At 38.4% G+C, this 24,138-nt stretch overlaps 1 protein-coding gene across 2 annotated transcripts in view; it reads right to left on the reverse strand.

Moving 5' to 3' along the window:
• The window catches only part of VCAN (versican), a 118,870-nt gene that overhangs the window by 66,358 nt on the left and 28,374 nt on the right, over positions 1 to 24,138 (reverse strand). Inside the window, exons 6-7 of one of the 2 annotated variants that reach the window (XM_040239420.1) lie at positions 9,879 to 10,172; positions 341 to 3,280 (exon numbers count right to left, since the gene is read on the reverse strand). In XM_040239420.1, the coding sequence (XP_040095354.1) occupies positions 341 to 3,280; positions 9,879 to 10,172 (3,234 nt within the window). The remainder of the gene's footprint in view (positions 1 to 340; positions 3,281 to 9,878; positions 10,173 to 24,138) is intronic. The other variant, XM_040239421.1, reaches the window with a different exon arrangement.

The following is a 24,138-nucleotide window of genomic DNA, read 5'->3' on the forward strand; positions in this document are numbered from 1 at the left end:
ACTTGAGTAGTAACACATGGAAAGACACTGAAATTAAAACATCTTGTTCTGCATGTTCTGAAGTGATGTAACAGTGATGATTTGGTTATATTAGATGACAAAGCAGGGCTTCTTATACTTTTAAAACAAAATCATATCTAACATTCTTCCAAACTGTTTAACATATTCTTCCAATTCATGTATAAATACACAATATATGAAGCTAAAACAGAATTTTTTCACACTCCAGTTATCTTCTAATGGCAGCATTTGGCATGTTGATATTTTTTTTTTCCAAAAGTAATTTTCAAGATAAAATGCTGATTGCCTTGATTGGTATGTCTAGAAAGCAAAGACTTACCTGTCTTGTTTTCTCTGACCTCAATAATATAAACATTTATGTCAGGGTGGAATTTTGTCCCTGCTGGGAGTTCTGGAGTAGAAAATGCCTGTGGTCCGAAGGCTTCTTTGCCTTCCACAGTGGGAGGTCTTGTTGGCTGTATAGTAGAAGTACTTGAAGTTGTGAAATATTCTCTATCAATATCTGTTTCTGTTTCCTTGGCTACAATATCCTCAAGGGTAGTGGGAGGAACACGAGATGTTGATTCTCCAATAATTACCATGTCACTGGTTGTTTCTTCGTCAGGTTCTCTGTCAATGAGAGGTGGCTTCTCAGTGGAGGATGAAGGTGTGTGAAATCTATCAGCTGAACTGAACTCAGCAGTGATGTCACTTGGAACTGTGGCTTTAACTGTTGAAAATTCTGGGAGTTCTGTGGCCTTGGGCTTTTCAAATAATCCTGAACCTAAATCAGTATAATCCAGGGATGTTTTCTCTCTTTTCTCAGTCGTGGTCTCTTCTATAAGCTGGGTAACACCGATGCTAAAAGGAGATACAAATCCCCTTGGACTGGTACCTTCTGTTTCATATTTTTGTTCAGGCCATGGGCTGAAAGTTACCTTTGACCCTGTGGTTGGTGTTAGCGTTACCACTTCATCTGTTTTTGCTTTGGTGACAGCACCAGGTGGAAAAGATGTACTCTGCTCAAATTTTCCAATTGGAGTTGTTACTAAAACTGAGACTCTGTCGGAACCCGTCACTGATCTGTCTTCAAGGACAGTATAAGCTGACCCATCGCTCTCTTGTTCATCCGAAGGTGTTGTCTCCTTGGCTGTGTCAGCTGTAGATCTGGGAGGAGAAACTGGTTTTTCTGGAGTCTGTTCTTTCCAAGGAAAATCTTCTCGCGTTGCTTCCTGTATAATTTCTGTTGTTGTTCTTACAGTCTCAGGATAAATAGAAGCTTCAAAGTGAGTCTGATTAATGACATGTATGTCTTGAGAGGGTTCACCTAGAACTTCACCTTCTGATGGTAAGGAAGGTACCAACACTCCCCATTCTGTCTTGGGGATTACAGAAAGAGGAATGGTATGGGAAGTGTCTACATAAGTAGTAGGCTCCTGGGTGCTACTATAGTTAACAAAGGTTGACCCTTCCACATCTGAAGGGTGTGCAAATTCAGGGACAGTAGACAAAGGCTTAGGGACATCCACATCTTCTCCTTCATCCAAAGCACTTCCCTCTATGGTTGCATGAGTAACTCGGACTTCTGTGCTTGTAAAAGGTGGAACTCCTTCTTCAGTTATAGAATCTCTCAAAGTGGACTTTTCTGTGGTAGCAATTGATGTAGTTGGCTGAAATCTAACTGTGAATTTTTCATGGTCTGTTGTGTCTTCCTCAGTAAACTCCTCTAGTGGCTTTTGAGTACTACCTGGGATACGAGTGAATTCATCTCTTCCATCTTCAGTAAGACTTGGCATTTCTTTATCCTTACCACTCACTCCTGTGGTGGTGATTAAGGCAGGGGGCAATTTTGGAGAGCCTACATGTTTCGATGTTGTATTATCTTCATCCAATGACCATTTTGATACAGTAACCACCTCCACATTTAAAGTGCTCTGGATCAAATGCACTGTTGCAATACCCTCCTCATACTTTGTGGCATCTCGATAGCCATCTGTTTCTAATCCACTTGGAGTTGTAAAGTCTTCCTCCACAACTGCTGCCTCTGTTGGTGTCCCACCTAGCTTTGTCGTCGTCGTCAGAGCTGGGGATTCGAAAGATTTGGTCATTCCCAATGAATACTCTGTATGATGAATTTGCTCTGAGGAAGCTGTAGGGAACTTCATTCCAGAGAAGCCTTCTTCCTCTATTTTTTCTATAAGCGAATCTTTGGTGATCTTTTCCTGTATTTCACCATCGGTGTAAGTAACTGTTCTCATCGCTGGTCTTAGTGTTTCTGTTCTTTCTCTTCCTGTTCGTGGACTGGGAGAAATAACTGTGGATGTTCCCTCGACTAATCTTTTATCATCAGAATAAGGAAACAATTCTACTTCTGTATGATGCTGTGATGGGAAAAGTGTGGTGGACACATACTGGCCAAGAAAATCTTCAGTTATCCTACCATGAGTCTGTTTCTCTTGCCTGTGGTCCATGGACGACCCATCGCTGTCAGGCGAAACAACCGTTGATGCTGAGACTGATTCCACATCCTCTAGCTGACTGCGGGTGGTGTCTTCTGAAGTCTTTGACACTGTAATGACCTCAGGTATTTGGCTAAAGCCCGAGGTACGCTGACCCGATCTGACCGTAGATGTGTCTTCCCCATCATCTTCTCTCAAGGTGAATCCATAGCGGCTTGTGGACACTGGTTCAGGGACTGTGCTTATTGCCTTCTTCTCAGTTTTTGATTCCAGGGTCATCGTTGTAGATACAAACGGTGTCACAGTTACAGTGAATTCCTTAGAAGGAATGTGCTTTGAGATTTCCATAGATGTTACCAAGGGACCTACTTCTATTTGTTCAATTTGTGTAACTGATTCTTTTCTTTGTAGATCTTCCTTCACACCATCCCATGAATCAGGAGCATGATGGGAAACGACAGTTGTACTTTGGGGCACTTCTTCCTTAATTTCAGATATGTCTGGCTCTCCAAGAGGTCCTGAAGCAGAGGGTGAGTAATAGTCCATATCCCAAGGCGTCTTCATACTTCCTTCAGGTGGGAGTGATTCTGTGGCTGATCTGTGGGTACTAGTTAGAGGTTGAACTGTGGATTTCTGTTCAAAATTGACAATATTTCCTATAGGAGGGACCTTTGTTGTAATGACAGGTAATTCAGTGATTAAAGGGACGATTGATGTAGTTCTGTCTGGCCCCATTTGTAGTTCTTCCAATACAGTGGGTGAGACAGTTTCTGCAAGCATATTCAGTTCGATGGTTGTAGCCTCTGATATATTCTGTTTAGCTAGAAAAATAATTTCAAAGAGTTGATTAGACAAGTCACTAATAAAAAGTTGTACGTCCAGTGCTGTGTGTAATTTGGAGTGACCCAAAAGTGTTTTGTGATGGAGGGGAGTCTAAAAACTATACTTAACCCAAAGACAGAAACTAAACATTTAATCATCACAAAAGACTGTTCTTAGTTAACGAACGTGAATATTATGTAGTTTTCAGATAAGAAGTTCAAAAAACAAATGCCGAGTTTGGAAACAGTAGGTACATTATTTCTCAGAAACTACCGCACCAACTTGAAGTTTAGTAGGAGAACTCAATACTACTATTCTGTCTGTAGCTACATAATGTCTCCAGGGAGAGGGAGTGCCTCAGATTGCAAAATAACAAAAAAGCCACATCAAATGTACCCGAGTTACATATCAACGATTACATGGTCCATAATGTGGAAGCTTTCATAAAAACAGGATATTAAACGTTTTAACACCACTTGTTGCTTGATCCCAGGTGTTGGACATTTGTCTTCATGTTCTTTTCAACTCTACAGGGTAGCCTTGTTTATAATAAATACTAAAATGCCTCTGGCAGAGGCTGCTTGGCATTTGTTGTAGTTCTACATCTTGTTCTATGTTCTACACGATATGTTTATAACTCTTACAAGTCTTGGGTCCAGGCTTACTTTCAGCAGGAAATGCAAACGGAGAACAGGAAGTAAAGTACCCACATGATATATTTTAGCTCTGTAATTACAAATCACTGGAAACAACCCTGAGCACGAGAAAGAATGGGCTCAGGCAATAAAAAGTAACATGTCATCATAAAATGCTACATTATAACGCCTCCAGATTTACAGAGAATGGCCTGGACTGTTGAAAGAAATTTAAGTTGTATATAAAAATGACAGTGTTGTAGATAGGATTCCATCTCACCATAAAGAAAATGCAGTAGTTAGGCACATAACGATTTTGTCTTTTTAAAAATATTCAAGATTTTCAAAAATCAAAAACTGCCACTAGCTCAGAAGAAACTGATCTGAGGACATCTGTGGTCACTGCTTTGCTAAGTTGTGATATCTGTAGTATCTATAATATCTTGTGGCCTACTCTTAATAATCCCTAAACCAGAGTCCTTGGTAGACAAAACTGGTTGATTACTTTTGAGCTCCATCTACTCTGTCAAAACTTAATGATATTAGGGCACTGAAACTGCTCTGTGTGATAAGAGAATGGCAAAGATATGTCATTATATATTTGTCCAAATTCAACCCAAATGTTGAACGAACAACACAAAGAGTGAACCCTAATGTAAACTACAGACTTTGAGTGATTATGTTGCATCCATGTGGGTTCATTGGTCTAATAAATGTGCCATTCTGATGGGGGATGTTGACAATGGGAGAGGCTGTGCATGAGTGTGGACAGGGCATATATGGGAAATCTCTGAATGTTCCACTAAATTTTACTGTGAACTTAAAACAATTAAATAAAGCCTATTTTAAAATTTTAATGATAAAATGATGTGATTTTGTTGTAAATCAGACTTGAGCTGTAACAGATTCCTCATTTTTTTTTGGTCTGATATGAGCTATTATTAGTTGTGTTCATTCCCTAGACCATTTTGAAGCCCAGATTCATTAATATTATACAAAAACCTGGTGACCATTTCATTATGCTGTATTTAAAATTCTTTAGTCTGTCACTATTTATCCCTTTATCTTAAAGCAAAACTAAACAATAAAAACAAAAAGAATTAGACTCTTCAAAAACATGTTAAATAATGTTTTTCCCCCTTTTTTTAAAGAAAGCTTTTTTCCAATCATTTCCTGGAGGAAGCTTTGGTCTATTTTGATTGACATGAACAACTTAAGGAACCAAAGTGAGGTTGACTATTTTTCTTTTCATTCAATTCTCTATCCTCTGAAATTCCATAACTGTTACCTCATTTAACTGCCAGATATCATGTTTGTTTTATAACTGCATTCTTTGGGGAAGCAGTAAAATGTACATACAGAGAAAGTTCCCAAGGAAACATAATATAAACACTTGGTACACTACATATTAGAGAAAATTTAATCATATTATTATTAATAACAACACAAAAGCTAATTTTGCTTTTTCCCTCTGAGTATTTCCATGGCTGATGAAATTCACTTAAAAGGAGGTGATCACTGGCTGAGAGCCAAAACAGGGCTTGTGAATCAGGTCTTCCTAATGTTCCAACCCAATTTGTATGCCAGCAACTTTCTACAGTACTATGAAAATACTTTTCATATCATTTTAAAAACGAAAGACTCAGATTTCAAAAACTACATGACTGTATGTCATTATCAATTGGTACTGTACTATTTGGTGCTGTCTTCCTCTAGGCCTGAAACATAGTCACATGACGGTAGTGTGTCTCAGGATCTCCTTTATAAAGCTACATGACTTTGTTTTCAGAACAAGGGCTTTTAATGAGAGTCCCGTTTAAGGGTCTGCTTATAGTTAAGCTGATTAATTCTACTATTTGGAATGGAAAACCTCAGACTTCCTTTTGGGGTTGGGTTACTTTTTCATCAACTTAACAGATGACTTCCATCACAACTCAGTATATCTGAGCATCTGCGCCATTTGTTTCAACCCTTCCAAAAAAAAAAGAACTAATTAAAAAAAAACAACAACACAAATATCTACAAAAAAATAACCTAAGAATAAATACCAATGTGTTAATGATGACTATTACAAAAGTGAAAACACAACTCCAGACTTTTCTGAAAGTGTCTCTCCACAAGAAGTATTCACGTGGAGAAGTTTTTGTCCTGGAAAACTACCAGTGTCCCTTCTTCAGCTTCATTATCGAGGAAGCCGATGGAAAGCAGCAGGCTTCTTTCCCACAAAAGCTCCCCTCGAACATTTGCAGCTGTTTGCCACACAGATGTTTCACATCACTGTACTTATGGTATTTTATATCCTATGGACTATCTTCTCCAGTGCTTCTATTGTGAGACACAAGGCAGATTTTCCTAATAAAATATGAAAACCCTATTAGCAGCACAATAGTCAATTTAATTTACAGCCATACTGCCTTTATTATAGGGAAATGACTAGATATTCAAAAAGTTGATTTGGGGTTCATGGTTGCAAGAAAGAGTAACGGTTGGAACCGCAGGATTAGAATTCAAAGTAATATTTAAGTTTTATGAGTGATTGAATGCCAACTGATTCAAATTCAATAAAGAGAAAACATTTCAAAAAGACCAGTTAGGGAAGGATACATTTTGACACCTATGGTCAGATTATGATCTAGGGTGCAGAAAAGATAACAAGCTGATCATAGGTTAGAAGGGCAGATCAATTGTAAAAATGAACAAATACATAAGAAAGACATCATAGGAAGTGTTGGGTATTTATTTAGTCTTCTTTAGACCATTATCTTTAGCTCCAAGCTTAACTGAACAGAGGGATGTGGAAAACAATGAGGGTTCAAAGCAAGATGGCATAGGTGATTAGAGGCCTAGAAATTAAAATTTCAAAACAAGGAAATTGTTTCAGCTGAAGGAGACACTGAGGGACAGCTGAACAATGGTTTTCAATAGAAGTGCTGTTATTTAGATTTTGGTTTCCAACTTGTGAAGGAAAGATGGACTCGGATTCTAACGCAAAGGATTTAGATAATTAGGAAAACAGTCTGAGAGTGATAATAATAGGATACTGGAATGTGTTTTCTATGAAACATTCCCTATCTTCCTCTCCTGGAGCTCTTTAATAATATTAAATGAGAGGTTATCACGAGTCTTTAATGGTTTTGATTCACTTAAATTTGGGGAGTATGGATGAACCTTCAGAGCACTGCATAACTCTATTTCGCAAAACTTAACTCTGAGGTCAAAGAAAAATGAAAAGTGCACAATTTAATCAAGGGGAAACCAGCAGGAAGACTTTATTTCACAAGGACATTAATTTACTTGTTTTTCAAATCTGTTTGACAAGAACAGATTTTAATTATATTTATCATCGGCCATTGTTAATGTTCTATTCAGTGATTTCAGAAGAGGGAATTATACCAAAGTGAGATTTGGTATTGTTTATTCACCATGAAGTGGCCTTAAAAACACTTTTGACATTTGGTAAAAGCAAATAAGAAAAATATGGTTATATTTCTAAATTATTCTACTTAACCAACTAGCCGTACATCCCTGACATCACTTTTGGAATTTGTCCTTAAGGTCACAATTCTTATTAACTTTAACCCTATAGATTTAGTCATGACTCAACTCTGTGGGAAACTACAGCAGGCAAGTCATTTTAAGAATATTTTTCAAATTAAAAAAAGTATATGTTTTTAAAAAAACTTTTAAAAATGAATTCAAAATTTGGGGAGGGTGTTGGCATTGTGTGTTAAGGAAGGCTTTTATGTATTACTAAACTTTCTTAACCTTTTATGTGCTGAATAAATTTTGAGTATGGTAGAGTCTTAGGGAAGAACTAAATAAGAATCTAGTCTTTAGCTTAACTGGGGTAAAAAAACAAAAATTTGAATCTATTATATCTGCAAGTTATATATTTCCAAGTTATATAGATTCAAATGAATTAGGGAGAAAAAAGAAGACCTAAACTTTCAAATTTTATTCACGTTTTATGTAGATGTTTTAGTAGGTGGTTATTCTACTTGAATCTAAGTATCTTGTTATTTGGTACATTCATATGAATTCCTTATTTAAATAAATAATTTAAAACACAACAGGATGAATTCTTTGGAGCTATAGCCAGGCTTTGTTTGACATTTTTCTCTCATAGAAAACAAAAATGTTTAAAAGTTTTCTAGTGCCAGGTTTATAAAGCACAAGAAAATAAAATCAAGCAAGGTAGTCACACTGGATAATTCCTTCCTGAACTTAACTTCTCTAATCCACCTCTTCCCTCCCCTCCCCAATACACACACAAAAATTTGATTTTCTCCCTTAATCACACCAGTCACTTAACATAAAACTGATTTTAAAGCTTGAACTACTTGAAAATATTCCCAGAACTACTGTTATGGGTATGTGGCTTAAAAGAATGATATCTTCCTACTTCTGGGGATAAGGTTTGGCTATTATTGTTGTTGTTTTGTTTGTTTTCCTGAAAATGATCAAGACTTTTCCTGTAGTTTCAGGGCCTAAGAACAAAAACAAATAATTCCAAAGGCTTTTCATGGCCAGCTTGTATTGCACTGATACACAACACATGGCTTTAACACTCAGAAAGTTGAGTTTACAGGAGGAGATCCAAACAGAAATATCTTAGCTGGGAGATAGCAGGATATGAAATTACACCTTTCCACTGCACTAACAATCTATTCTCCTGACTACTCAGATATCCCACTTCAGTGTCTTTTTGGTTGATGAAGAAAGTCTGTATATTTAGAAGCCAATTACAAAATAAGCTAGTGTATTTTTGACTCATTTCAGTTACTGTTGACCCTCTGTATCCATGGGTTCCATATCCGAGGATTCAACCAACTTCTGATTAAAAAAAAAAAAAAAACTCCAGGAAGTTACAAAAAGCAAGACTTGAAATTGTTGTGTGCTAGCAACTACTTACATAGTTGATATTATATCCCATTATACAGTATAGGTATTGTAAGTAATTCTGGTATCCCTGAGGGCCCTAGGAACAATCTCCCATGGATACCAAGGGGATGATTGTATGTATTGCTAAAACAATACATATATTGAAAACTTAGTAAAAAAATTCTCACTAATTCAATATAATATGGCTCCATCTTGAACACACTAAAGGTCACCAAAATTTCTAGCAGATCTTTGTTTTGCTGGCATAATATAGATCCTACAGTAAATATCACAGTGAGACTCTGGATTAGTTGCTTGTTTAATTAAGCATTCTACAAGCATGACACTATGGTATGTGACTGCTAGTGCTAAAGTAATTTAAGGACATGTAAAAATTAAAATATATCATTAATGTTGAGAAATGTTACTTCAAATCCATTTTAAGTTATTTTAAATTCATACTTAACTGAAGGTAGCCTATTTATGTTAGAGCTTGCCAAAAAACATATACTGTACTTTAATATGATTCTAGAGCATTAGAAGGAACATATTTCCATTATATGAAATAAACTGAGATAAAATGAAATTTTTACTTATAGCATGGTTCATTTTTAGGTATTATCCATGTCAGCTCCAAGTACTCACCTGCAGTTACTGAAATTTAAATCCTCTGCTATTTGAAAGAAAGGGTGATACCAAACAAAGAGGGAAAAAAACAGAACTCAGGGATTCAACTCAGCCATGACTGGCCCCAGCATAATAGCACCAACAATCCAATTGCATTGAAGGACTGCAATTAATATAAAACAAGTGCTCAGAAACATGTTCTGTGCAATGCAGCACAGTTAAGGCCTTTGCCTGACATTTTTTCATCCTCTCTAAAAACCATTTGTCTAACTTGTTTTAACCATATCCCTGCTGTTTCGTTTCCTTGTTTTTGAGAGTCACTGAACTGTTTCCATTCTGTGCACACAATGCAAGACATGGAATCATTCCAATGGCTAGTTGAACATCAATTGCATGCCTTCGAAGCTTTTTTTTTTTAAAATCTAGAATGTTTTAAAAGGTATCAAACACTTACGTTTAAAGCAGTAGGCATCAAATCTGCTATCAGGGGGAGGGAAGCCTGTCTGGTTCTCAAAACGATACAGGGTTCTCACCCCAAGTAAACCACCTCCACACTGGGCCCTGGCCACAGTCACAGGGTGGCGAACGCTGGCGTCCAACAGCCACCCGTAATCACACCGGTCGAAGCCGTTCCTCCACGCTGCTTGGAGCTCCCCCACCGTTGCCAGGCGGGCGTCCTGGTTTTTACACTCTTCTCCAGCTTCCTCAAAGGTGAACTTATTGGGAGCAGTGATGTGGAACACATCACCTGCAATAAGAACAAGAAAAAAAGGGTCTCAAATTTACTCTTCAGTCTTTTCCTGTTTATAGGAGATGGGGAAAAGCACACCATTCTTTTTTTATAGTGAGGAATCATCTTCTGATATTTACAGCAGAAAACTCAGTTACCTAATTTTGTTATTATTAATATTAGTGTATGATAAGAAATAACACAATAAACACACACCAGAAAAGTTTCATTTTATATACGTACATTCCCTAGGTCATAGAAGCAGTCATTTGATAATACAGTTACAATAGATTCTTTAAAGTGAACAAACTTTTCCAATTGATTCTTTGATTTACTGTCCAGGAAATGGGTTTTCTCTCCAATGAAAGAGGCTGTGGTGTACTTATTAACATTGCATGCCGGAAAGAGAAAGCTGCACTGAAAGGTCTTTGAGGTCATTTTTCTTTGTTTATCCTAAAATCAAATAGCAATTTTCTGACTCTTTCATCCATTTCTGCCATCAAAATGGATTAACTCCCAGCAAAGCAAACAACAAAACAAGAAGACTTCCAAGGTCTGAAGAGGGGGAGGGAAAGGGGCAGAATGGAATGCAGTTGCCTACTTTTCTGTCCTAGGCACAGGGCTGCCTTGAGAGTTACGCAGGTCATGGCCTGCCCTTGGGCAGGGCTGAGGATGTATGAGGACCAATATCAGCTCCCAATCAACCAGCCAAAGAGACCAAAAGTCCTCCTGGAAGAAGGGGCACCCTTTTTTTCACTTGCTCTGCCCAAGGTGGATACCATTTGAAATCCGTCTGCCTTTCGGTTCTCATAAAGTTACTATAAGGGGCTCTAACTAGGTTGGGGAAACTTTTCATGTTTATTTATTGATTAACAAAGAAAGGGTGAACGTTTCCTTTGATCCTCACATTAGGCTTAATTAGACCCAATTAGTATGCTCATTATCACTTAACATGTCACAGTAAAATATTCTGGAAATGCCAGAGAGCTTGTTAAATTGGAATGTTACTTGTGTAATGTAACAACTGCCTGAAATGAATGCAATGTGAATTAAATGATGCTTTTCACAAGTGGCTAAAAGACAGAGGTAGAATTAGAGAAGACCTAAGCAAATAGAGCTTCCCTGGTGGCTCAGACGGTAAAGTGTCTGCCCGCAATGCGGGAGACCCGGGTTCGATTCTGAAGATCCCCTGGAAAAGGAAATGGCAATCCACTCCAGCGCTCTTGCCTGGAAAATCCCATGGACGGAGAAGCCTGATAGGCTACAGTCCATGGGGTAGCAAAGAGCTGGACACAACTGAGTGACTTCACTTTCACTTTCAAGCAAATAGAGCAGGCAGGATGAGGAGTACAAAATGAGGTAGAGAGGTAGCTAAAATATTGAGAGCCCATTTTTATAGCAGCCATGGGTCCTGCTTCCATTTCATTGAGAATTGTCTTTGATTCTATGATCTATCAGACACAAGAGCTCTCATGATCTGGATCTCCACCTGACTAAATCCAGATGTAACAAGTTATTGTTTAAAATGAATAGAGCCATTACTCCGTGTTCAAGTGTCAAAACTTTATAAAACCAGAAAATTATAGTCAGGAGAAAAAGGTCAAGTCACCCAGATCGGCTCTTCTCGCTACAAATCTAAAAACGCTGCCAATGAAACGAGGACAAATTCCAATAAAAGCTATTTGATGAAGAAAAAGAAAAATGACTTTTACCTGACTGCAAAAAGTAAGGCAGAGGTGAGAATGGGGTTTTGTCCTTAATTATCTAGGCCGGCAAAGGACAGTAATCTCAAACCCAAAAATACACTGAAAGAACAAAGCCCCCCCCATTCCTAGAACGTCTCCCTTCCCAGTAGGTTTTAAAATCGTAAGGTCATAGTACCAGTCCATGTGCATAGCACATATTCAATAACTTGTTACATGAGTGGCATTTCAGGTTCTTATTCAGAAAAAAGGTGCCATCTTTCCTTCCATCCTTCCCAAGCAGCACAGTCAAGAGTGCTCCCTAGGCTGCAGTGCTCTGGGTAGCTGCCATCTGGGACAGGAGATTCATCTCGCCTGTGGATCTGGCTCAAAGCAACGGGCTACATACAGTCCATGGGGTCGCATAAGAGTCAGACACTACTTAACTGACTAAATAACAGGAAAATAAGAACAAAACCTGGGGAAAGGCAGACAGACAGACCGTGTCGCCCCAAGCAGCCTCAGCAGCCTTGTTCACCTGAGCATTACGCTTGCATTTGGCCTGAAAGCAATGGAAGTGTGAAAGAGGGCAGCCCGCCAGCACGCTTCCCTCCAAGGTGGAACCCTTGGGTTTGTTATTACAGCTGGAATGTCAATTTTGTTGCCTTCGTTTCCTGTATGGTGAGGTGCTTCTACATGGAGGCAAGAGTACTGTTCCTTTTCAGTAACAAGACTGATCAGACAACCAGAGCAAGGCAGAGAAATAAATTAAATGAGTAAAACCCTGCTTCTCCAAACAGCAACGTTCGCCCACATGATGGGAGGAATCAACTTCTCCAAATACAGCCAGACCAAAGGGCTAATGAAGAAAAATGACAGCATGATTTTCTGGATAACTTGTTTCTCTGTTTTAAGTAGCAAACATGTTTGTGGTATTAATGGAAGGAAAGGTTTCGGTAAGTGCTGGCAGGTTAAAAAAAAATACCCTTATTATTATCAAATCAGTAAAGATCTACTTATAGAACTTTTCATTAAAAACTCTTATTAAGTCTGAATCTATATTAAATTAATATTTAATTCACTTGTTTGGGGTATATAATATCTATCTCTCCAAGCTCCAAAAGATAGTGATTTTACTTATTTAAGTATAAATTCTGTTATTCCCCTATTTTCCTTTTCATTTGTATGTAAAAACTTTTCAAACATTGCAAAATAAATTTTAAAAACTTATTGAAAGTGATGTCATCATTGGATTTCATGTAACTCAGATGAAAAAAGGAAGATTTAACTAGCATTAATGTGACTTAAGGTGAGAATCAAAACAACTCATCTATAAAGATCCATATGTGTGGCCCATCATTATACATGGCATAACTGTTGTTTGATTTTGAAATAATAATAAAAAAACAGTTACTTCAACTCTGTTGCAAAAAATAGATGTCTAAGCCTTCCTAAATCATACTTGTTTAACATAAACATCGTCTTGTCTATTTCAGAATTCTAATGATACAGTGAAGTATCCATACTAGGGAACTATCTTACTGAGTCTAGAAGCTTTTAGAACTGACACTCAATCTCTACCAAAAGAAACTAAGTTGAATGTCTAAATTGTGACCTTTCTATGTAACAACCTCAAAATATTAACGTCAGACATCTAATATTGTTCTCAAATGTGCCAAAATATTCTGGCATCAGTTTCATATACTAAAATCCAAAGGAAAAAAAAAGTAAATTAAAGGGTAACACACAGATAGCAATCACTGAATTAACTCGTATTCCTAAGTATTCTCGATTTCTAAGACATCTGTTTTTAGTTTTTATTGATATTACTAAAATAATCTCCTGTCAAGTCCTTTTTGATTCACAAGCTACCTGGCTTTAGACAATCTTAGACATTATGTATTTTTTATCTAACATAATACAAATGTACATGATCTGTTGTTTAAATCAGAATTAACCTATTAAAAGCTTTACCACTGAGCTTCCCAGGCAGCTCAGTGGTAGAGAATCCACCTGTAATGCAGGAGATGTGGGCTCAATCCCTGGATTGGGAAGAGGCCCTGGAGGAGGAAACGGCAACCCACTCCAGTATTCTTCCCTAAAAATTCCCATGGACACAGGAGCCTGGTGGACTACTGTCCATTGGCCTGCAAAGAGTTGGACATGACTGAGCGACTAAGCTAGTACACAACCAAATAAAAGCTTATTGCTAAAGATGTGGGTTGGGAAGATTATTAACGTATAGTCCAAGTTCTAAGAATACAATTTCCAAAAGTGCCTTATACAAAAAACTGGTAATCCCTGGGACATGACTAGGTATCCAACAAGAAGAGGTTTTGTGGACAACAGCATTTGGAAAACAAATACATACAAGTCATCTGACAGGTTTCATTTCTGTAAGACTTCTCAGAGCAGGTAATATTATAGAGTTTACTGCGAGTTCCTATAAAGAAGTCAGGATTTTTAAGCCATTTGACCATTTGAGGAAAGAATAATCTCCTTTTCTCATAGAAGACTAACTAGTAGTTCACGGATCTATTTCTTGGAGCAGACTGAACTAAACTGCCATAGTGACATGTATGGCAGCAGCGTGAACACCCTCTTCCAACAACACAAGAGAAGACTCTACACATGGACATCACCAGACGGTCAACACTGAAATCAGACTGACTATATTCTTGTAGCCAAAGATGGAGAAGCTCTATACAGTCAGCAAAAACAAGACTGGGAGCTGACTGTGGCTCAGACCATGAACTCCTTATTGCCAAATTCACACTTAAATTGAAGAAAGTAGGGAAAACCACTAGACCATTCAGGTATGACCTAAATCAAATCCCTTACAATTATACAGTGGAAGTGACAAATAGATTCAAGGGATTAGATCTGATAGACAGAGTGTGTGAAGAACTATGGATGGAGGTTTGTGACATTTTATAGGAGACAGGGATCAAGATCATCCCCAAGAAAAAGAAATGCAAAAAGGCAAAATGGCTGTCTGAGGAGGCATTACAAATAGCTGTGAAAATAAAAGAAGTGAAAGGCAAAGGAGAAATGGAATGATATACCATTTGAATGCAGAGTTCCAAAGAATAGGAAGGAGAGATAAGAAAGCCTTCCTCAGTGATCAGTGCAAAGAAATACAGGAAAACAATAGATTGGGAAAGACTAGAGATCTCTTCAAGAAAATCAGAGGTACCAAGGGAACACTTCATGCAAAGATGGGCTCAATTAGGACAGAAATTGTATGGACCTAACAGAAGCGGAAAAGACGATGGCACCCCACTCCAGTCCTCTCGCCTGGAAAATCCCATGGATGGAGGAGCTTGGTGGGCTGCAGTCCATGGGGTCGCTAGGAGTCGGACACGACTGAGTGACTTCACTTTGACTTTTCACTTTTCACATATTGGAAAAGGAAATGGCAACCCACTCCAGTGTTCTTGCCTGGAGAATCCCAGGGACGGGGGAGCCTGGTGGGCTGCGTCTATGGGGTCTCACAGAGTCGGACACGACTGAAGCAACTTAGCAGCAGCAGAAACAGAAGCAGAGGATAATAAGAAGAGGTGGCAAGAATACAAAGGAGAACTGTACAAAAAAGAGCTTCATGACTGAGATAATCATGATGGTATGATCACTCACCCAAACCCAGACATCTTGGAATGCAAAGTCAGATGGGCCTTAGGAAGCATCACTACAAACAAAGCTAGTGGAGGTGATGGAATTCCAGTTGAGCTATTTCAAATCCTGAAAGATGATGCAGTGAAAGTGCTGCATTCAAATGCCAGCAAATGTGGAAAACCCAGCAGTGGCTGCAGGGCTGGAAAAGGTCAGTTTTCATTCCAATCTCAAAGGAAAGCAATGTCAAAAAATGCTAAAACTAACACACAATTGCACTCATCTCACACACTAGTAAAGTAATGCTCAAAATTCTCCAATCCAGGATTCAACAGAACATGAACTGTGAACTTCCAGATGTGCAACCTTGATTTAGAAAAGGCAAAGGAACCAGAGATCAAATTGCCAGATTCCGCTGGATCATGAAAAAAGCAAGAGAGTTCCATAAAAACATCTATTTCTGCTTTATTGACTACACTAAAGCCTTTGACTGTGTGGATCACAACAAGCTGTAAAAAATTCTTGAAGAGATGGGAATACCAGATTACCTGACATGCCTCTTGAGAAATCTGTATGCAGGTCAGGAAGCAATAGTTAGAACAAGACATGGAACAACAGACTGGTTCCAAATTGGGAAGGGAGTATGCCAAAGCTGTATATTGTCATCCTGCTTATTTAACTTATATGCAGAGTACATCATGAGAAACAACGGGCTGGAGGAAGCACAAGGTGGAATGAAGATTGCCGGGAGAAATATCAATAACCTCAGATATGCAGAGGACACCACCCTTATGGCAAAAAGTGAAGAGGAACTAAAAAGCCTCCTGATGAAAGTGAAACAGGAGAGTGAAAAAGTTGGCTTAAAGCTCAACATTTAGAAAACTAAGATCATGGCATCCAGTCCCATCACTTCATGGGAAATAGATGGGGAAACAGTGGAGACAGTGTCAGACTTTATTTTTTTGGGCTCCAAAATCACTGCAGATGGTGGCTGCAGCCATGAAATTAAAAGACGCTTATTCCTTGGAAGGAAAGTTTTGACCAACCTAGATAACATATTGAAAAGCAGAGACATTACTTTGCCAACAAAGGTCCGTTGAGTCAATGCTATGGTTTTTCCAATGGTCATGTATGGATGTGAGAGTTGGACTGTGAAGAAAGCTGAGCGCCGAAGAATTGATGCTTTTGAACTGTGGTGTTGGAGAAGACTCTTGAGAGTCCCTTAGACTGCAAGGAGATCTAACCAGTAAATTCTAAAGGAGATCAGTCCTGGGTGTTCTTTGGAAGGACTGATGCTAAAGCTGAAGCTCCAATACTTTGGCCACCTGATGCGAAGAGGTGACTCATTGGAAAAGGCTCTGATGCTGGGAGGGACTGGGGGCAGGAGGAGAAGGGGAGGACAGAGGATGAGATGGCTGGATGGCATCACCGACTCGATGCACATGAGTTTGGGTGAACTCTGGGAGTTGGTGATGGACAGGGAGCCTGGCATGCTGCGATTCATGGGGTTGCAAAGAGTCGGACACGACTGAGCGACCTAACTGAACTGAACTGAGACAGCATATTAAGCAGAGACATTACTTTGTCAACAAAGGTCCATCTAGTCAAAACTATGGTTTTTCCAGTAGTCATGTGTGGATGTGAGAGTTGGACTATAAAGAAAGCTGAGCGCCAAAGAATTGATGCTTTTGAACTGTGGTGTTGGAGAAGACTCTTGAGAGTCCCTTGGGCTGCAAGGAGATCCAACCAGTACATCCTAAAGGAAATCAGTCCTGAATATTCATTGGAAGGACTGATGCTGAAGCTGAAGCTCCAGTACTTTGGCCACCTCATGCGAAGAGCTGACTCATATGAAAAGACCCTGATGCTGGGAAAGATTGAACGTGGGAGAGAAAGGGATGACAGAGGATGAGGTGGTTGGATGGCATCACCGACTCAATGGACATGAGTCTGAGTAAACTCTGGGAGTTGGGGATGGACAGGGATGCCTGGTGTGCTGTAGTCCATGGGGTTGCAAAGAGTCGGACATGACTGAGCGACTAACTGAGAGTCATGTATGTTTCAATCAAGAAGAAGAATCTCAGTTGAGCCATAACAAAGATATATCACACATATTAAGTTTCTCATAGCCTATGTGTTAACCTGTCCAAGACAGAAACACAGTACATAGACCAGGTAATCAGAATCAAACCAGGAACTAAAAACACAAAAATGCAGGTCATATGAAGTCCACTGCCTACCAAGGCTGTGTCAAAGACTGTAAATGAGCAGAAGAAGCTGGACCAGGGCAGAGACCCCGATGGTGTCCAGGACCACATGTAAGGTGAACACATAAGTGTCCTAACATAATAACAATCATTTGCTCTTGAGAGCAGATAAAATGTAAGGAAAGAAATACACAAAATATCCTTTATACACAAAGCAATGCACGACTTAATGTAAAATGTGAAGCTAAGTTGTTCTAAGTAAGAATTTACTGACATGTGTGTGTATATATATATATACACATTCTTATTAGTACACACATAAACTATAATGTAGAACAGAGGATTTCACACATGGGATAATTTGCATATTCATATGGTAAACATATATGCAGTAACTTAACCTCTGTTTTTCCAAAATATCAAGTTAAATGCTGTGACTTTAAATTATTCCTATTTTTCCAACTTTCTAGGGATGCCCTGGAAGAAACTGGAAGACACTGCTGGTGAGATTTTAATATCTGGTGACATTCTACAAACTAAATTCGTCTTAATTACAGGAATTAACATCATCAAAAATATTAAGGAAAAATAATACTTAAATTTGAAAAGTAACTGCTAAAAGACTCTCTGGAAAGTGGATCATACGTGTTCTTTTTCTACACTTTTGATTGCTAAATGGAAAAGCTATTCCTTGGCAGACTTAGAAATGACACATACTAAAATGTGGCAAGCAGTGATGAAAACAAATCAAAACATTAAGATGACCTACAATGTTCAAAAACTAAGAGTTGATACTCAGGAGTAACTAAGAAAAATTATGAAAGAGACTGAGTCCAGAGCAAACTGAGAGAGGATCTTTTTCTTTCGCAAACAATTCTCTGAGATTGCCAAGGCGAACAGGAAACTGGCCCCAGCAGATCACAGAGAATCATCCACGTCCTTCCTAGACGGGCTGCTCTCTGTGGTAGTCAAAGCTGAGGTCTCACCAGTTATCTAGATGGGTCTATTTTCTGGAGAGTGTGATAAATATTTATGCTTCTTCTGTTTGTGTGTGTGTGTGCACGCTCATAACCTATCTATCCTGAACTGTCTGAAAATTAGCTCCTATAAACTAATCATGAGTCTCTTTGCTCATTTGAGAATAGAACTTCATGATTTTTTGTTCACTATAAGGAAGATCAAGATCTGTGATTGTTATTACAGTTCCCTGCTGTTTGGGTCAAAACGGTATACAGGCAATAAGTGTATGCAAAAGTAGACATGGTGTATGAGCTGGAAATAGTCACATGACATGTCCATAAGGATGAAACCACTTACGGTATTTGGTAAGTGTTATGGTAATAAAGACAAGTCAATATAATTATTGCTAGGTTTAAAATTTTGGACTTTTAAGTTTTTTCGAAGAAAGTTTCCTTTTTTTTCCCTCTGCCTTTTGCTCTTTCTCTTTTTTTTTTGCCCATGTCTATATATACAGGATCAAAGCAATAAAGACTAATACTCATTATCCTGGATCACAAAATCCATCAGCTGTATGTGGTTGGTTAATAGCCAACATACACTATTATATAATCTTTTGACAGCCAATATTTGTAGAAAATTCAAAAGCATGTCAGTTCCCCCTAAGAGCTGATTCTTTAACCTATACAGAAACCAATCTTCTGTTAAGAGTGACAAGAAAACTTCTGGGGCTGCCAAGATAGCTTCATCCAATTCTAGTGTTAGGCTGGCAATGTATCTAATTTGGGGTGTAATGGCCAGGTCAGCACCTTTCAAATATCTCACTTGCTTTAGGCTGAAGTAAAAAACACCTAGTGCCAGACATCCTGGAGTGTGAAGTCAAGTGGGCCTTAGGAAGCATCACTACGAACAAAGCTAGTGGAGGTGATGAAATTCCAGTTGAGCTATTTCAAATCCTGGAAGATGATGCTGTGAAAGTGCTGCATTCAATATGCCAGCAATTTTGGAAAAGTCAGCAGTGGCCACAGGACTGGAAAAGGTCAGTTTTCATTCCAATCCCAAAGCAAGGCAATGCCAAAGAATGCTCAAACTACCACACAATTGCACTCATCTCACATGCTAGTAAAGTAATGCTCAAAATTCTCCAAGCCAGGCTTCAGCAATACGTGAACTGTGAACTTCCTGATGTTCAAGCTGGTTTTAGAAAAAGCAGAGGAACCAGAGATCAAATTGCCAACATCCGCTGGATCATGGAAAAAGCAAGAGAGTTCCAGAAAAACATCTATTTCTGCTTTATTGACTATGCCAAAGCCTTTGACTGTGTGGATCACAATAAACTGTGGAAAATTCTGAGAGAGATGGGAATACCAGATTACCTGACATGCCTCTTGAGAAACCTGTATGCAGGTCAGGAAGCAACAGTTAGAACTGGACATGGAACAACAGACTGGTTCCAAATAGGAAAAGGAGTACATCAAGGCTGTATATTGTCACCCTGCTTATTTAATTTATATGCAGAGTACATCATGAGAAACGCTGGGCTGGAGGAAGCACAAGGTGGAATGAAGATTGCCGGGAGAAATATCAATAACCTCAGATATGCAGATGACACCACCCTTATGGCAGAAAGTGAAGACGAACTAAAAAGCCTCTTGATGAAAGTGAAAGAGGAGAGTGAAAAAGTTGGCTTAAAGCTCAACATTCAGAAAACAGATCATGGCAACATGTCCCATCACTTCATGGGAAATAGATGGGGAAACAGTGGAAACAGTGTCAGACTTAATTCTGGGGCCTCCAAAATCACTGCAGATGGTGACTGCAGCCATGAAATTAAAAGACGCTCACTCCTTGGAAGGAAAGTTATGACCAACCTAGATCGCATATTGAAAAGCAGAGACATTACTTTGCCAACAAAGGTCTGTCTAGTGAAGGCTATGGTTTTTCCAGTGGTCATGTATGGATGTGAGAGTTGGATTGTGAAGAAAGCTGAGTGCCGAAGAATTGATGCTTTTGAACTGTGATGCTGGAGAAGACTCTTGCAAGTTCCTTGGACTACAAGGAGTTCCAACCAGTCCAACCTAAAGGAGATCAGTCCTGGGTGTTCTTTGGAAGAACTGATGCTGAAGCTGAAACTCCAATACTTTGGTCACCTCGTGCGAAGAGTTGAGTCACTGGAAAAGACTCTGATGCTGGGAGGGATTGGGGGCAGGAGGAGAAGGGGATGACAGAGGATGAAATGGTTGGATGGCATCACCGACTCGATGGACATGAGTTTGGGTGAACTCCGGGAGGTGGTGATGGTCAGGGAGGCCTGGCATGCTCCGATTCATGGGGTCGCAAAGAGTCAGACACGACTGAGCGACTGGACTGAACTGAGAAACAAAATGTGGCTTAAAGCATAGACACTGGTTTTGAAGAATTCAACCTTTAATTAATTTTAGAGAATTGTCATCAGTCATGTGATAGTTAATATTCTTTAAATCAGATAACATTCATGGGAAAAGGAATCCACATATTTGTCGATGTGCTACTACACAAGATCTTCTATATGTCATTTGAAGGGATTAAAGATACAGGAAATCCCACCAAAATTTAAGCATATTTTTATGGTTTTCAGGATGTCAGATCTCATTCTTTCCCCATGACAGAGCAGTAAGACTTTAATTAGAGTGAGAAAGAGATTCTAAAAAATTTCTGGATGTCTGAGTCTTCAAAATATACAAAAGATTGAACGTGTTATTTGGTTTGACAGGCACAGTATGGCTGCAGGTCAACATAGGAAGATCAGCCTAGTTTTTTTTAAAAAAACTTTTCACAGCTCAGAGTTAAATGGCCCTGTATTTCCAAAGAAGCTCTTTCAATTTAGAATTCTAGAAACTGCCATCAAGCCTTAAAGCAAATGACTCTCACATGTTTTAAGGGTTTTCTGTCAAGACATTTCTACTTATTTAATTTTAGATTATAAAATAAAAGGGACTATATATAGAAAACCCTGAGGATTCCATAAAAATATATTAGAACTAATAGATAATTTCAACAAGCTTGTAGGATAAAATATACAAGGCCAATATAAAAAAATCAGTTTATTTCTACACACTTCCAGTGAACAATTAGAAAAAGAAATAAAGAAAATTCCATTTATATTTACATCAAAAGAGAAAAATATTTAGGTTAAGTTCAACAAAAGGAATGCAAAACCTATACTCTGAAAGCTCTGAAACTATAAAACACTGCTGAAAGAAAGTAAAGAATATCTAATCAAAAGATGAAAAAATATCCCATGTTTACAGATCTAATCTGAAGACTCAATATTGTCAAGATGACAATACATCTCAAATTGATCTGGAGATACAACTCAAACTCAGCTGGATTTTTTGCAGAAATTGATAAACAGATCCCAAAGATCATGTAGGAATTCAAGGGGTCCAGAAGAGGTTAAACAATTTTGAAAAAGAAGAACACAGTTGGGAGTCTCATATTTTCCAATTTGAAAATTTACTACAAAGCAATAGTAATCAAAACAATGTGATAGTGACGTAAGGATAGTCATAGAGATCAATGGGACAGAGTCCAGAAACAAACCCATATATTTACGATCAATAGATTTTCACCGGGGTGTCAAGGCGATTAAAATGAGGAAAGAATAGTCTTTCTAACAAATAGTGCTGGCATAATTGAATACTCACATACCCAAGAATGGATTTGGATTCTTATGCCATATATAAAAGCATTTCCCTGGTGGCTCAGGTGGTAAAGAATCTGCCTGTAATGCAGGAGACCCCAGTTCGATCGCTGGGTCAGGAAAATTCCCTGGAAGAAGGGAGGGGCTACACATGCCAGTATTCTGACTTGGAGAGTTCCATGGACTGTATAGTCCACAGGGTCGAAAAGAGTCAGATACAACTGAGTGATTTTCACTTTCACTTTTGACCCCATGGACTGTAGCCCACCAGGCTCCTCTGTCCATGGAATTTTCCAGGTAAGAATACTGGAGTGGGTAGCCATTCCCCTCTCCAGGGGATCTTCCTGACCCAGGGATTGAACCGGGGTCTCCTGCATTACAGGCAGATTCTTTATGATCTGAGCCACCAGGGAAATCCCTTTGTATATGGCATAAGAATCCAAATCCATTCTTTGGTATGTGGGTATTCAATTATGCCAGCACTATTTGTTAAAAAGGACTATTCTTTCCCCATTTAGTGGCCTTGGCACCCTGGTGAAAATCTATTGATCATGCATATATGGGTTTGTTTCTGGACTCTGTCCCATTGATCTCTATGACTATCCTTACGTCACTATCACATTATTTTGATTACTATTGCTTTGTAGTAAATTTTGAAAGTGGAAAATATGAGACTCCCAACTGTGCTCTTTTTCAAAATTGTTTTACTTCTTCTGCAAAGAGTTGCCATATATAAAATATAACTCAAAATAGATAAAAATAAAAGTGAAAACTTCTACAGTTCTTAGAAACAAACACAGAAATAAGTCTTCATGACTAGGGATTTAGCAGTGTTTTCTTAGATGTGACACCAAAAGCACAAATTATCAAAGAAAAACTAGATATTGGATTTCATCAAAATTAAAAACTTTGTTCATCAAAAGGTCCTATTGAAAAAGTAAAAATGCAAATCAGAGAATGGGAGAAAATACTTACAAATTATATATCTGAATAGACACTCTTGAATCTACAGTATACAAAGAATTCCTATAACTCAGTAATAAAAAGACAAATACACAATTAAAAATGAGCAAAGCTTCTGAATAGATAATTCTCCAATAAAATTATGTACATAGTCAACAGTCATAGGAAAAGTTGCTCAACATCACTAGCTATCAGGGAAATACAAATCAAAACCACACTGAGATAGTATTGCACACATTAGGATGGTTATAATAAAAAAATCAGATTAAAACAAATGTTGGCAAGAATGAAAGAATCAGGACCCTAAGCTACTTCTGGTAAAAAATTCAGAACAGTTCCTCAAAATGTTAAAAATAGAGTTGCCATTTAACCCAGCAATGCCAATCACTGTAATCCAAACAGGAATGCAATCATTACTCAGATAAGAATTAGGATATTTTTATGTGAAAAATCAGAGATTTGGGGGAGCATTAAGAGTACTTTGCACCCTCCTGGTTTGTAACACTGCCTGTTGCTCTACTGGGGAATCTTTGGTGGTCCTGAAAAGCTACTCCAGAAGGACAGTAAAAAAAGGGTATATCCAGTCACTTAACTTCTGTTCCTTAGTATCTTCATGTATAAAAAGGAAGGTTTTACAAAAATCCCTGTCAAGGTTTTTCTGAGAATTAAGTTAAAGGACAATACAACCATACAACAAATAGTTTTTTTTTCTTATTCTACCCATGGAGCTACTTCACAATCAATCTATTCAAGTCACACTGCCAGAGGACATCATTTTCCAGAGGTTCTGCCAGGGTCCACGCCTGGACACCTTCCTCAGTGACTCTTAGCGAGACATTCAAACACTTAAAAAGAACTTCAATTTCAAACCCTTAGCAGGG

The sequence above is a fragment of the Oryx dammah genome, unplaced genomic scaffold, assembly GCF_014754425.2.
Source record: "Oryx dammah isolate SB20612 unplaced genomic scaffold, SCBI_Odam_1.1 HiC_scaffold_5, whole genome shotgun sequence".
Taxonomy (NCBI): Eukaryota; Metazoa; Chordata; class Mammalia; order Artiodactyla; family Bovidae; genus Oryx; species Oryx dammah.